At 31.7% G+C, this 15,521-nt stretch overlaps 1 protein-coding gene across 1 annotated transcript; it reads right to left on the reverse strand.

Moving 5' to 3' along the window:
- Positions 1-1,486: 1,486 nt before the first annotated feature.
- Positions 1,487-15,394, reverse strand: LOC145326257 (uncharacterized). Its single transcript, XM_080169461.1, has 14 exons — positions 15,331-15,394; positions 15,036-15,088; positions 14,606-14,708; positions 14,269-14,309; positions 13,719-13,822; positions 11,579-11,639; positions 10,863-10,937; positions 4,598-4,663; positions 4,027-4,123; positions 3,735-3,789; positions 2,904-2,972; positions 2,656-2,728; positions 2,308-2,380; positions 1,487-2,064 (listed from the first exon to the last, which is right to left on the reverse strand). The coding sequence occupies exons 3-14, from the start codon at positions 14,705-14,707 to the stop codon at positions 2,008-2,010; spliced, it is 873 nt and encodes a 290-aa protein (XP_080025587.1). The 5' UTR covers position 14,708; positions 15,036-15,088; positions 15,331-15,394; the 3' UTR covers positions 1,487-2,007.
- Positions 15,395-15,521: the final 127 nt, after the last annotated feature.

The raw sequence follows: 15,521 nt of genomic DNA on the forward strand, positions 1-15,521 counted from the left end.
CTTTGCTCTGCAACTCGGCACGAACCTAAAAGTGAATACTTGCTATTATATTTAATATTATAATTGTATGTTTAACTTGTCTTGAATTAATACACTTTATTAGAATATTTAGCTGTTTGTTCTTGCTATTACTACACGTCAGTGTGTTAATATCAATTAAATAAAAACTTTATTAAGTATATTTATTATTAAAACTATACCATGATTGATAAAGTAGCTAAAGAGGGATAGGACATTGGATTGTAAATCATACTTATCCCCAAAAGATAAATTAGCACGTTTTTGATTCGTTGGCTGAACACTTTAGGGTCTATAATAAAATCTTGGTATTATCCTCCTAGCCTATAACCTAATCTAACCTAATTATCCTCCTAGCCTATAACCTAATCTAACCTAATTATCCTCCTAGCCTATACCCTAATCTAACCTAATTATCCTCCTAGCCTATAACCTAATCTAACCTAATTATCCTCCTAGCCTATAACCTAATCTAACCTAATTATCCTCCTAGCCTATAACCTAATCTAACCTAATTATCCTCCTAGCCTATAACCTAATCTAACCTAATTATCCTCCTAGCCTATAACCTAATCTAACCTAATTATCCTCCTAGCCTATAACCTAATCTAACCTAATCGTTCTTGGCCAGAGTCAATATACGAACTAGCAGTGTACAAACATGTTTACAAACAATAACCCAGACAACTACCGGACCCAAGTGGTGGAGGCCTTTTTCGTCTGCTAGCAAATTGCTTTATGCTCTTTTGTATCAACTTGACTGTGTTTATATTTCTGATACTATTAGATAATATCAAATGACCTAAGCTGGTTCTTTAAATCATTTCAGTGGTGAGCCAGGTCGGGGTGCGCCGAATTTCAGCCAATCACAGCGCGGCATTTCATAAAATGCTGTGCTCTCATTGGTCGAAAGTTAGCTCAGCCCGATCTGGCTCACCACTAAAATGATTTAAAGATCCAGCTCTGATTAAAAAATCGGCACGGGGTCCCCACCCTGTAGGTAGAGTTACATATATCTCGTGCCATCTCTGTACTTGTTCTTTAATTTCTAAACTAACGTCAAACATCATGATTTGGTGTGTGTACAAACTAACAAATAAACCGGCACATTTGAAAGCTACTACAAAATTCAGAAACCAATATTTTTTAATAATTAACATTTATTAAAGTTGAAAAAATGAAACTAAACACTAAATAATATTATCTATTTTTCTATTACAATAAGATTTTTTTTATATTTCTTTGGTGCTATTTAGGTCAGTTGAATTTGAGTTGCCGATTGTGTACACAGGTTCTTTGGTGTTTCCTCATCCTATCTCAATACTAACTACTAGCTAAAAAACTTCAAACTTAAAAAAAATCTAAATTTTAATGTATAAACGATTTATACATTATATATTCAAATTTTTATTTTTCAAATTTTTATTTTTTATTTAGCTAGTAGTAAATATTGAGATAGGATGAGGAAACACCGAGGAAACTGTGTACACATTCGGCAACTCAAATTCAGCTGACCACTATTTATTAATACTAGTTGCTGCGCCCCAAGCATTTGTAGACTTTGGATTAAAAGGGGGTAATAAAAGGTAGAAAAATAGCCTATAGGCTATAACCACCCCAAGACTTAAATCTAAAAATAAATAGCATTAAAACCTCCCGGGATCTGTGAAGCATCACTAAAATGGAGAATTCAATCGGTTGAGTAGATCGAAATCTTCAGATACTGACAAAAAAACCTTACTACCTTATATTAAAGGATTATTGATATGTTTTTCTCTTGGCCTATAACTTCAATTACTTCATGTAGTTACTGAAAACTATAATATTTAACGACTTGTCTATGATCTTAGCTAATTTTTAATAAATGGTAAAAACTATTTGGTGTTCCATCTATGTTCTATTTGTAGTACTATCTATTAGATAATTTATATATGGATTGACTGTTCACTAATCATAAAAGCTAAAAGCTATGCCAATTTGTTGGTTTGTCTATGGTCTTTGTTGATTATTCCAATCACCTCTTGTTGTTGTTTCGGCTTCTTGATCCTAAAAGTAAAAATATGATTATTTAATACCTATATTAGCGACAACTTTTACAACACAGAAACTGACAATTTTTAGCAATTATACAAGACCCTCGTACACGAAACACACTGTTAAATTACTCAAAGTTCTATGGATCTTGATTGTTTTGTTTGAACTAGCAGTGTCAATTAATCAATAATTTTAATACAAACTAGTACACATGGGATAGTTTTGTTTATAATCATTTGGGATCTTTATGCTTACCCCTGCTGAAGGAGCTTGAGATGAAGTAGAAGTTAGGGATGGTGTGCTCAATGGGTGTGAATGCCTGTGTTGTCTAAATTTAAGAAGTTAGTAAATTAAAAATTGTAACTCCAGTTATAATATTGACAGGTGTACAGAAAATTTAAGCTACAATTTTTTTTGACTTAGACTAAAACATGTTACTCTAAATGACATACATTTGCAGAACTAGGTAAAGTTTCTAAAGATCTTTGATAAAATTTTTTTGCAGGTTTGTGTAACTTGAAGTCTGGTGCCTATGTGGAACATTAAATAAAGAAAAAAGGTTGTTTTTTTAAATTTAATCATTCTTGTTTGAAATAGGCTTACCCTGAACTGAAATGACAGTGGGCAGAGCTGCTACTTGACGATGCCCCACTGTTACTCACAGTTTCTCGAGAACCTAAAAAATACCAATGTCTCAATAATATTGTACTTGAAATGATCATTATGCTATTCAAACTTTTTAAATGAGTTTGGTATTGATCCACCAGGGCAGGTTTTCGGATACTTATGACATGGAAAATCATCCCCCCTCCCCTATAGAGAAATTTTTTTTATTGAATTAAATTTTGTACCTGTTGATGGATTATAATTTGAGTAGTTCTCCAAATGTCTTGTCAACCATTTTGATCTTAGCTCCCAATCTAAATTGATATCTATAGTACAAAGTAGAATGATGTCTGTCCGTCCGTATGAAGCTTAAGTTCTCGGTAACCACTGAACTGAATGGATTCTACTCTTCAGGGAATATACCTACTGTCCTGTGGTGGTTTTAGGCTTTTTTCTTGGGGGGTGGGACACCCCCAACCCCCCCTTTTTTCTTTTTTTTTGAATTTTGTACGCATATATTTTGCGAAAATTGGCAACCCATTCGCAATTTTTTTTCCGCTGGGTAGGTAATAGAATATGTAATAATTTCCATACTCATATGATTTTTTTTCTCAGGCAAGTACTTAATTTTTTAAAATTACGTCTTGGGGCAAAGCCAATAGAGGCTAGTATATTTATATAGTCTCAAGGGAGGAGAAAATGGACAATAAATTATTGTCCATCCTCAATTACTATAAATAAAATTGTTCATTGTGTAGATGAGAATTATTAATGAATGTTTGTACTTTGATACATCACAATCAAGATTTATTAAAAGTCCCCCTAATGATCCAAGTCTATAATCTAACAAATAGCAGAACGTGTGAAACTTTGGGCCCAAAGTTATTCCCTCCTTAATGTTTATATACTGTTCCTCGAATTGACCTGTTAACCTCGTTATTATGAGCATAAATATATTCTGATTATTCAGGTCTGACACTCTACAAGTGATAATATTCGTTTGTCCTACCGTTTTAAAGCTTTCTTTTTATAGATGTTGTCATCCTTGTTTAATAAGAATGTTGAAAAATGATAACCTTTAGAATCTGGAACGGAGTGTCCTTTGGAGCAACTACTCATTAAACTGCTTCCCTGATTAAATATAAAGAATTTGTGTCAATCAATTCATCTATCTACCTATCTATTTATCTATCTATTTGTCTATCTATCTATCTATCTATCTATCTATCTATCTATCTATCTATCTATCTATCTATCTATCTATCTATCTATCTATCAATCTATCTATCTATCTATCTATCTATCTATCTATCTATCTATCTATATATATATCTATCTATCTATCTATCTATCTATCTATCTACTAACATGTAACAGAGGTGTAGAAGAGCAATGTCTTGACTGTATTGGACTGGTATCTACGTCGACTCCTTTTAATTTCATCTCTTTCTTGTATTTCATTCGCCTTGATATAGAAATAAATTAAAACTGAATTCAATTTTGTTAAAAAAATACTCTATGAACAGTTGGTTTGTACGTCTGTTGGGCCAGATACACTAACATACATGACCAGAGACGTGCAGAAGTGGGGAGTAGGATGATGTATCCACTTCCATGACAAAATTAAGGAAAGTGGATACACTCGCCTAGAGGTCAACCTAAAAATCAACATCTCCCCCCCCCCCCTCAATTTAGGTTTAAGGGGGGGCGTCAAATTTTGCAAGTGCACTGCAATCACACATCTCCCAAAATTCGCTGTATACCACGGTAAAGAAGGTCTGAATTTTTTGTTTATCTTAACTTCTATTGCACCTAATTTTCCTTATTAATAAAGGACAAGAGTTTTTTATGATATGACTGCAGAAAGGTAAAATCTAACTCTATTGCATCTCTTTTTGCCAACTTACTACAACACGAGGGAATGACTTAAAAACTTGACCTGTTTTGAAACCAAATTTTGATTTGTCTTTCTGTAAGATTCAGCATGTTAGCCATCTCTATGCGTCTAAATACAAACAAAAAGTGTATGAAAATCATATTTTTAAGAATATTACATGACTACGATTGACTATAGGTTTTCTGAAATAGATTTTCTGAATGGACATAAATGTGGAAAAAACGTATAGACTGCGTGGGTGCAGGGGAATATTCAAAATCAAATAAAAGTGGGGCTATTTGATAGGATCACTTATCAACAAAAAAATTCTAAAATGATATCAGGAAGTTCAGATCTAAGCTAAATAGAAAAAAAATTGGCAAAATTTACTTTTTTTTCGGTGTTCTCTCCAATTTAGGATATTTTTTTATCGAATATACTCTCTCCTTTAAGTGTCAAAACGGTAAAACCTTTAAAAAATACCTTTCTTGTCAATGTTATTTAAAATTTTGAAGATTCAATTTGGTTGTATTCTGGAAGTTAAACCAATCCTGAATTCTAAAAAAGGTGGTCTCAAATCCCCATCTACGCCCCATGTAAACATCCTTCCTAATCGACATTGGTGAACGGAAGTCATATGATATTACACGGTGTTTATACAATTTCCATTTTTTTTATTGGCAAATGATAATAAATAGAATTGTGTAAAAAAGAGATAATAGTTATTTCTCGCATCGTATTATAAACGGCTTTCCGTGGATATAGAATGTACAATTATGAGATTAAAACGAGTTTTTTTAGCCCCAAGGCGCCAAAGGCACCGGCTAAAAAAACTGGTTTTAATCTCATGATTGTACATTTTTATATTCGTAGAAAGCTGGATATAATACGATGCTAGACATAGTTTTTTCGTATGGATGAGAACCGGTTCCTGTCCACCGGATTCAAATAAATACGAGAAAATTATCTTACAATACTTAATAATCTTGCTTAGAAAAGATTGCTTCTAATCTTTTAGTCAAAATATTGAAGGGCCTCCAACGAATTTAAGGAATACCAAAATGAAATGTTATTATTTTCAATGTTTTGTTTCTTATATAAAGTATAAAAGACCTTGGCTAAACTAGTCAACTCTAAGTCTATAATATCCAGTAATGTTTTTCTGGACTGTTTCGAATTCACACTAAATGTCCAATAATAGTAGTAACTTGATGAACTGAAAGTAGTTGCCGAATGTGTACGCAGTTTCCTGGGTGTTTCCTCATCCTAGCTCAATATTTACTACTAGCTACAAATCTTCAAACTTCCCTTAAAAAAATCAAAATTTGAATGTGTAAACGATTTATACATTATACATTATAAATTTGAATTTTTTAAATTTTGATTTTTTTTTTTTGAAGTTTGAAGCTTTTTTAGCTAGTAGTAAATATTGAGCTAGGATGAGGAAACACTCAGGAAACTGCGTACACATTCGGCAACTATTTTCAGTTGACCAGTAACTTGATATGGATTTCATACACAGCGACAAATAAACATTACAGCAAATAGTCATGTATTATTGTTTTACAAATTTAGTAATTTCTTACCGATATGTTATAGGTCTTATTGCTAAATTTTAATGCATATACCTAATCATTTTGTGCTGTCTTTCTATTTATTAATTTTTCTATAACTGCTCACAAATTCTCATAGAACTATATACTTTATCTCTTTTAATTCAAAGAAAATTTATTTTGTTGTAAGAATAAAACACCATAAGAAACAATTCTCACCTGTCTAAGAAAGCTCAGGGATTTAAAGGAATAAGACAATGGCCAATAAATTAATGTACATCCCCAATATAAATACCCAAAAATTAACCCTCTTGTAGGTTATAATTAGTGGTTGAAACGTTTGGACACTTAACTTAACAAAGTTACCAAAAGTTATTAAAAGTTCCCAAAGATGTTAAGCCAACGAATAAGAAAACATTATTATAAAACTTTTGGTTTTTAGACTAGTGTAATAAATAGCCCATAGTCCCCCCCCCACTCTCTTTCTTTGTGTCAAGCTACTCAATAATTTGATCGTCGATCATTCCGTCGGTAAATAGGAGAGGTTTTTCTCTGCTAGTAGTTTTCAATTTAACTCACGACCGTTGCTCAAAACAAAGCGCATCCGCTCGTCGTCGGGAGGTGATAGGTTTAACACTGCGTCATAACTAAAGACATCAAAAGTTGTTCCTACTTGTACTATGTCAGGTGCGCGACATAAATAGATAGAGTAGGGGGAATGCCTTGGCTCAAAACAGGAGCAACTCATACCATGCACTGTTAGGACTTCTGAGACAAAGGTCGTGTAATCAAAGAGTTAGTTGTCTGATGGGTGTTACTTAACCTAATACCCTGGGTGTTTGGACAGAAAAGGATGGTTTTCCTGGGGTGTTTTTGTAAAACTTTTGGGACTTGTTTAAAAACAGCACAATATCCCCCCACTTTGTTTTTGTAATGTTATAAGCGAAGCATATTTACTAACAAGACTTTAAAAACAGGGATGGCAACATCCATAAAAGCGAAGCACTGAAACAGTAGGACAAACGGACATCATCACTTGTATGATGTCAGAACTGAATAATCAGAATATAAATGTATAAGAGTCGAAGCAAAATTGTAAGTAAATTTGTTGAAAAACTGCTTGATACAGAATAATGTCTATGTACATACTTACATTTTTATGACTTGATTGTAGAGTTGCCTCGCTTATAATAATGTACTTTGCTGTTCCAAGGAATCAATATACCAAAATTCAGAAATGTAAAAAAGTAAAAAATTCAATATGTTTATAATGGACGTACGGACGTTCTTGTAATGATTATAGAGTTGCTACGCTTTCTAAATCGTACCAAACTACTACAGGAATCACCATGCAAAGTTTGAAATCGATAGGAAAATTCTAACATGCCTAAATTAACGAAAAAAGCTATCCGTTACGAACGGACCGACACTAATTATAGAAAAGATTCGCTTTTTTAAAAGTATGTCAAAATAAAACGTCCTTTAATAAGTTAGCCCTTTTCGTTAATTTAAACAGGTGTGAATTGTCCAATCAATTTCAAACTTTTCATGATGATTCCTATATTCCTATATTAAATTATCATGACACTCTACTTGTTTTAATGTTCGTTTGTCTTACCATTTTAGAGCTTCGCTTTAATGGATGTTGTCATCCTTGTTTAATCATCATCTGGAATGTACGTCAATCTATCGTCCATATTTGCATAGGATAACATTTATTTATAAGGGTATTAATACATATCATTGATTACTGTAATTTAAAATCTTATTTTTAAAGTAGCTTCGCCCCAAAAAATATAATCTGTATGGGTTGTTTTGTCCCGCCTTTTATAATGTAACTCCTACTTTTTTGTCAGGGATCTAAAGGGATAAGACAATGAAATATAAATTTTTATAAAAATGCAATAATTAAACACAAAATTTCCCCTTCTGTAGATCACAATTAGTGGTTGAAACATTCGGACATTTAATTTAATGCACCAATCAATCAAATTCAATAGAAGTCTCCAAAATTAAATAAAACATTATTATAATGGAGACTAGTTTAAAAACAGCACAATGTCCCCTCCCGTCGTTTTTTTAATGTTCTAAGCGAAGCATATTTACAAGCAAGCTTTAAAAATTGGTATATCCATAATAATTACCCTTTAATTAATTAATTTTTGTCCGAACTTGACATTTAATGTCCTATTACTCTACATGTGTTTATGTGTGTGTATCCGTTTGATTTATTGAGCTATGCTTTTATGAATGTTGTTATCCTTGTTTAAATAAAAACTCAACTTGTTTAATTTTCTCAACATCCATAAAAGTGAAGCTCTGAAACAATAGGACAAACAAACATTAACACTTGTAGAATATCAAAACTAAATAAATTTAATACAAATGTATAAATCTAAATAAAATTGTAAGTATATTTTTGGCAAAAATGCTTAAATACTGGATAATGTGTAATGCCATGTTTACATTCTTAGGACTTGATTATAGAGATGCATTGCTTATATCATTGTACCTTGTTGTAATGGGTAAAAATCAGATGGTCAGGATAATTATATCATATATAAAATTTGCTGTCAAAATTTAAAAAAATAGCATGTTAAAATGGACGTACTGACTTTCTGTTAACGATTATAGAAATGCTACGTTTCCTAAACCATACCTAATTTTTATAGAAATAATCATACAAAGTTTGATATCTGTTAAAAAATTATAATAAGTTTAAATTTACAAAAAAAAGCTATCCGTTAAGGACGGACCGACCCTAATTATAGAAAAGCTTCACATTTAAAAATGTCAATAGACGTGCAGAGTAAAATGAGACAAATTAACAAGGACATTCCTAATTCATGGACGTGGATAATAATTTGTGTGATGAGATGTTAAATCACATAAATAATACACAATTTTTAAGATAATTTATGTACTAAAATATGGCTCAAGAGGCAGAAATTTTAGTTTTGGTTGTAAAAGTTTTAAAATCAAAATTTCTCCTATTTTACTTTTAAATGTTATGTTGTTTAAAGATCATTTTTATAATGTAGCTGCGCTGCCAACTTAACATAATATCTTGTATTGGTATTCTCCTCCTTGTCAATTACATTACTCCTCCCCCTCGTAAAGTTAAGGATCTGAACAAAAAATTTATTTTAATTTGTCGGAAAAATGTGGAAAATACGCGATATCAGTGGCATGTGTTAGGATTGTGTAGAAGGGTGTCAACATCCCCCTTAAAACTAATATTGGGAAGGCCTGTCTTCGACTTTTTTCAATCGCTAACGGTTGCACCAACTCCTGGCGAAGCACTGTACACGCCACTGCTTTTTTTTTTAGATATTTTCATAGAAAAGTCGATCCGTAGATTTAGAAAATCTTAGCTAAAACTTTAATTGAATTATAATTCGATTTGATTTTCATAAAATAATAATTTTTTTAAAAACGTATAAAGAGAAAATTATCTTTAGCTTGTTTACGCTGTGAAATTATGGTAATATATATGTTTATTTGAAATTCATCTGCTTTTCCTAATTACATTAACTCCCCAACTCTAATTTTCATACAGGAAGTGTTTTATTGTCCAAAATTTTTCTGTCAAGGATAACTAACAAACAAGTTTTAAAAGTTAATAACATTAAATGTGAACACAAAATAACGCATAGGGTCCTGCAGGGTAAATGCCTTATTGAAAGTACCAGAAACATTTTTGGTCCATGTGAGGGAAAATATCCCAAATTGTTTTTATTTTTAAAATCTTTTTTAAACCTAATTAAAAAATACTCTACTAAAAAAAAACTAATTCTGAAGCACTATAATTAAAAGTGCTGAGTTTGCATGAAAGGTATGTTTTTAATTTTTAACCTGATGGTATAAATTATTGAAAACTGCAGTCTGCACCTGTTTCTTGTAATTTCATCCTTACTCAGGGATACAGGGATAAGTAAATTAAGATAAATTGTTTCCACTAAAATAATTTAAATCTTTATAAATAAAGTTTTCTTGTAATGTAAAGGTTGATTATGTTATCATTTAGTGACCTATAATTGTTTATAGTACTCCAAGATACTATCACGTTTTTAAAAAAATATAAAAAAATAAATATTTGCAAAAATTTAATTTTAAAAAAATCTGAAATTATTTTTAAAATATCTGTTTTTACCTTTAAAACTACATTTACTCTTAAAATGAGAAAAAAGTTGTATTTAATACAATAAAATTTCTTTAAAATTATGATCGGTTTGCTTCGCATATTATTAGAACTGTTATGAATAGATTATGATTAGACCTTTTCAGAAATACTACTATTCAGAAAATCTACACAAATGCAAAATCTACGCATGACCATGACTACATAATACATATAAAACATGAATTAAATATTTAGATTTTTAAAGTGTAGTCACAAAGTAATTGATAACAATTTTTTTTGTACTTTTACGGTATACGATTGAAATCATGCGAATATTATAAAAAGCATTAAAACTTATATACTTAAACTGGTTTGGTATTTTTTTTTAGAAAAAAGACAAACCCATCTTTATTTCTATATGTACTCTCCTGGAAGAGAAAAATTCTCCAGGAGGGCTAGGTCTCGAACTGTGGTACTCTGTAGAGGTGGATAGATTCACAATTCAATTTTTTTTATTGTTATTGTTTGAGCATGAATTAGATTAACCAATCCAAAATTGTAGGTTTTATAATGAAAATTGTGAGCGATTGTTTTTTCTTTCTTTTTACCCTTTATCTTGTTACTTCACTGGCTATCTATCTATCTATCTTACCTGGGACGACACAGATATCTATTGAAATGAAATTCTTTTTCTAGTTCAACCAGTTGAGAGGATGTGTAGGCTGTTCTGAAATATTTATAAAAACAAGGATGATATAATCAATAGAAATTAATTAATTATAATGAATTTCAAAAATGATTAATGTACAGAGCTGGATCTTTAAATCATTTCAATGGTGCGCCAAATCGGGGTGCGCAAAATTTCAGCCAATCAAGGCACGGCATTTCGTAAAATGCTGTTCTCTCATTGGTGAAAAGTTGGCTCACTCCGATTTGGCGCACCATTGAAATGATTTAAAGATCTAGCTCTGGATATATTTGACTTTTGAAATCTGTTTGTTTCTTAACCTTTGAAAAAGATATTTGTAACAGATAGAAACAAAAAAAAAACAAAAAATACATTTTTTACAAACCGTATATGTAGAAAAGATTTGCTGATAAAACAAGAAAAATCATGTGCTTTTTAAAAACAGGGAGGTCTGACCCATAAATTTAGAATATTCGTAGATATTATGACAGGGGAAAAAATTATCGTTGATTTAGGTTGCTATTTCCCTTATCATTTATTGGTCAGTTCGTTTATCCAGTAGGATGTGAAAGGGGTGAGGGGGAAATCGTTACTTTAGCCCGCTACGTTTTTCACTTTCTTGGAGATCACTAAAATCTGGTGTAACATCCAAGTAATAATTATCTAATTAATTTCTATACCTGGCTCGCTTACCCGCATCTGCTTCCTCTGCTCCCTCCTGGCTGTCTGGCTGCTCTAATTCTAAACATTTAAAGGAAGCCTGCAGCATATAGACTGCTCTAATTCTAAACAATTAAAGATAGCCTGCACTGCAGCAAATACACTGCTCTAATTCTCAACAATTAAAGGAAGCCTGCAGGAAGTATACTGCTCTAACACAAGAGTAAAATAAAAAAAAGGGGAGAAAGGGATTAAATAGCTTTATTTTCACACTCCTTAAACGCAGTGCCAACTTTCAATTGGGTTTTTGAACATCAGCAAATAGCATCGTAAAAATCAACACATCCAAGTCGCTACAAAAGAGCAGAAAGCTATTTGCTAGCAGACGAAAAATATCATTAATACAGGGGACAGATAGTTGTATGGGTTATAGATCAATTTTTTTTATATTTATTGCTCAATCTGCTCAAAGATTCCACAAGTAGATCCAGTACTGGTTAGCTGGAGGCTTTAAATTTGGTGTATTGGTTCTACTTGTGGTCTGCTTTCTGCAGTTAGAGCGGTGTATTTCCTGAAGGCTTCCTTTAAGTTAAAGATTGGAGCTAAGAAAAAAGTTTGATAGCTGTACCCCTTAAGAACAATTAATCAAGATTTATTAAAAAAATTCAAAGTTTAAAGCTAACGAATGGAAAAAAAACATATTTATAAAACTATATAAAGGATTTTACAGTCCAATGTCCCATTCCTCACTAAAGTTTTAGATTATCAAATGAAGCACAAAATTAAAATTAATTAAGATACTGCATATAAAAAAAATGTGCGTTTTTAGTCTTAATAAAGAAAATATAAATATACAGGTATTGAATGTGTTGGGGTGTCATATCTTCTGCAAAACTCTCATAACTTTCCCTCAAGGTGTCCACTCTCCTTATTTTTTAAATCAATTTAAAATAAGAGGGAGAGAGTATTTTTACCGCCGCGAGTAAAAAAAAACACATCTCCTTATTTTAAATTTATTTTAAAATATGGGGGTGTGGGTTCCTATGCTCGGCTGGACGAGTTGAGGAAAACCACCGTCAGGATGTTAGTAAAGTCAAAAGACCGGTAAGTTTGTGCTGTTCTATTAAATAATGGAACGGATTGCTTTTGCGGAAGTGATATTTGACCAAAAAAGTTTTGTTTTGTACACGTATTGTGACAAGTGAGCCAAATATCTGGAATTCTAAAGGAATTCGGTCCGATACTTCAAAAAAATAAATCAGCAAGGACAATTATGCCCACAGTAGGACAACAATAATTTAGATAAAAAAAACTGTTACAATGTACTGATACTAGCAGCTTCGTCCCTATAATATAAAGACTTTGTATTCAAAGGAGATGGAGGTACAGAAAATAGTCTAAAAGAATCCACAACTTAAATTTAAAATAAAAACTTTGGGATAATCTATATAAAGCTATTCTAAAAGGGGGAATGAATAGTTTATATATGTTAAATTTTACACCCTAAAAACCTTGAAAGTCATAGCCTCGATAAAAAAAACTAAAATAAGTTGACACAGTTTTAGATACGTTTAATTAAGTAATGAACTCAAGATTCTCTTTAGAGCGCACATCTTTCAAACATTAAGAATTCAATCAATTCTGAATTTTAAACAAGTTTATAATTCCGAGTAGCCTGGGTCAAAAGTCCATTAGACTGTGTCAAAATTAAATTGAACTGCGTCACAATTCAAATAGACTGTATCATAATTCAGTTAGACTGTGTCAGAATTTGAAATTTACAATACCAATAAAGTTTATGGTTAGCCTATGTTAAAAATTCTGAATAAGCTTATAATTTCAAGTAGACTGTGCCAGAATTCTAAATTTTACAATACTAAGCAAAATTATATTTCCGAGTTAGCCTGGGTCAGAATTCTTTTTTAATTCCAATTTTTAAAATTTGTAATAGCCCGTGGTGGTGGGGAGATAAGTAAGGAAGGTTTTTAGTAAGTTATATAAAAATAAAATTTTTACATGTATATGTAATATTTATAAGGCAAGCTGTTTCCGAAATCTTACTGGATAATTATATACAGAAAAATATTCCGCTACAAATTATACATGATAGTTATTCATTGCATCATATTATGGACATCATATTATAATGCGTGATTTTACCTGACTGGCTATCAATACTGGAGGATGATGTTGGACCTGTGGCCTCCTGGTGACCTCCAGAATATCCAGCAACACTACCACCTCCTCGTCCAGATAAAGAATATCTACTTACAATCAAATAAATTTTTGGCCAAAACACTAAAATAACACTTTTTCCTTATAGCGCCCTTGAAACTAAATTTAAAAAAAAAGGCGAGTAGTTTTTCCTATACCTAACCCTGCAGGGGCTCCCTGTTATATAATAAAACGTAACCCATCCTGGCCAAACATGTAAAAAAAACATAGACACGAAAGTCAGTTTAGGTTAGGTTAGGGTCTTTCAAGAGAAATGTATCTTAAAAAATTAATTATGAACCAAAATCCACTAATACTAATTGTATAAATGTATTAGAAACTGGGTATCCCTTAAGGATTAAACCCCTCTAAGGAGTTAGGTTAGTCATAAAGAAAAAAAACTATTTGCCCCCCTCTCATTTTAATTTCATATATTAGAGGATGTTTTCTGTGCTCGCTAGGCACTTTAAGGGAAAGCACTCAAAATTTTAATTACCTGAAGTTTCTATTGTCTCTCATCCAAGGATATATTGGAGTCTGAAAAAATAAAGACATATTAAATTAAGGTATAAGACAATAGACGATAAATCCAATCAAAACTTAATGAAAGTTTTTGATCCAACCAATGAGAGAGCATGTTTAAACAACTTCCGGTAATTTTATTATTTTGTCATAAAATGTTGCCGTTAGCATTAATTGAATGAATGGTAATAACTATAAATAAAAAAAGGTGTTCATATGCAAGGAATCCTTTTTTTTAGCTTATCGGATTATATAGCCAGATTGACCATCTAGATAATTTACATATATCTAATAATATTAAAGAACCTCACCCCTTGGTGCATGAAATGTGGGGGTACAGGTTGTACATCAAGTCTTACATCATCCTTGGGTTGACCGCTGAGCACATTGCTTGGATTTCTGTACCAGTACATGCTATAACATTGATTATTCTGTTAAAAAATTCTCTCTTTGAATTGTTTAGAAAATCCTTACATAATAGTAAAAGTATGTCTGTCTGTCTGTGGCTTAAGATCTCGTTATATCTCGTTATATTTAGGGTATCTCAACCCTCCCAAGAGAAATCTCCCTTGGAAAAATTTAACCTCATATTTTTTTAAAACTATAAATGGATAATCGACTTATCCAATTCCCCAACCCTTATACTTTTCTCAAGTGCCCCAAAAGGCCTTTAGGGGGCGGCGTAGCGGACAGTTAAATTAGATGATTATTGAAAATATTGTATAGTGTCCAGAAGCATACCTGGGATCATAACCAGCTGGATATCTGTGTCCTGCATACAGGTACGGATGGATCTAGAAACATATAATTATCTGGTAAACTGGAGCATCAAATAATCAATAATAGATTAATATACAACCCAAATAATTACAAACAAAATTACCCCTTTTAAAATTTAACAATATTGGTTGAAAAGTTTGGATACAAGAAGTTTGGCACCAAACAAAAAAGTTTTCGAGTTATTGGGGAACATGATTATAAAACTTTAGGTACTAGCATAATTTACAGTCTAATGTCCTCTCCCTCCCTGTTTTACCTGATGTGGATAAGCCCAACTTGATGAGAATGTTGGATCATGATGTTGATGTGGAATAACATTTTCTAAAAATATCTTTTAATCACTTTATTGTTGGAGGGTTTAAAAAATCTCCCCCAAAATATTTATAGATGTGAGAAACTTAACCTAAAGAAGAGCCAGCAGTTTAAGATATCTTAAACTACAGACAG

The sequence above is a fragment of the Acartia tonsa genome, chromosome 8 (genome assembly GCF_053477335.1).
Source record: "Acartia tonsa isolate MP-2025a chromosome 8, ASM5347733v1, whole genome shotgun sequence".
Lineage (NCBI taxonomy): Eukaryota > Metazoa > Arthropoda > Copepoda > Calanoida > Acartiidae > Acartia > Acartia tonsa.

Bases quoted from the DNA above. Each gene is read 5' to 3' on its own strand.
- LOC145326257 (XM_080169461.1), bottom strand. From the start codon at position 14,707: ATGTACTGGTACAGAAATCCAAGCAATGTGCTCAGCGGTCAACCCAAG. The intron at 3,790-4,026 runs GTTAGTAGATAG...ATATTTAATCAG, and splicing joins CTTCTACACCTCTGTTACAT to GGAAGCAGTTTAATGAGTAG. The intron at 2,065-2,307 runs GTAAGCATAAAG...TTTTACTTTTAG, and splicing joins CTCAAGCTCCTTCAGCAGGG to GATCAAGAAGCCGAAACAAC.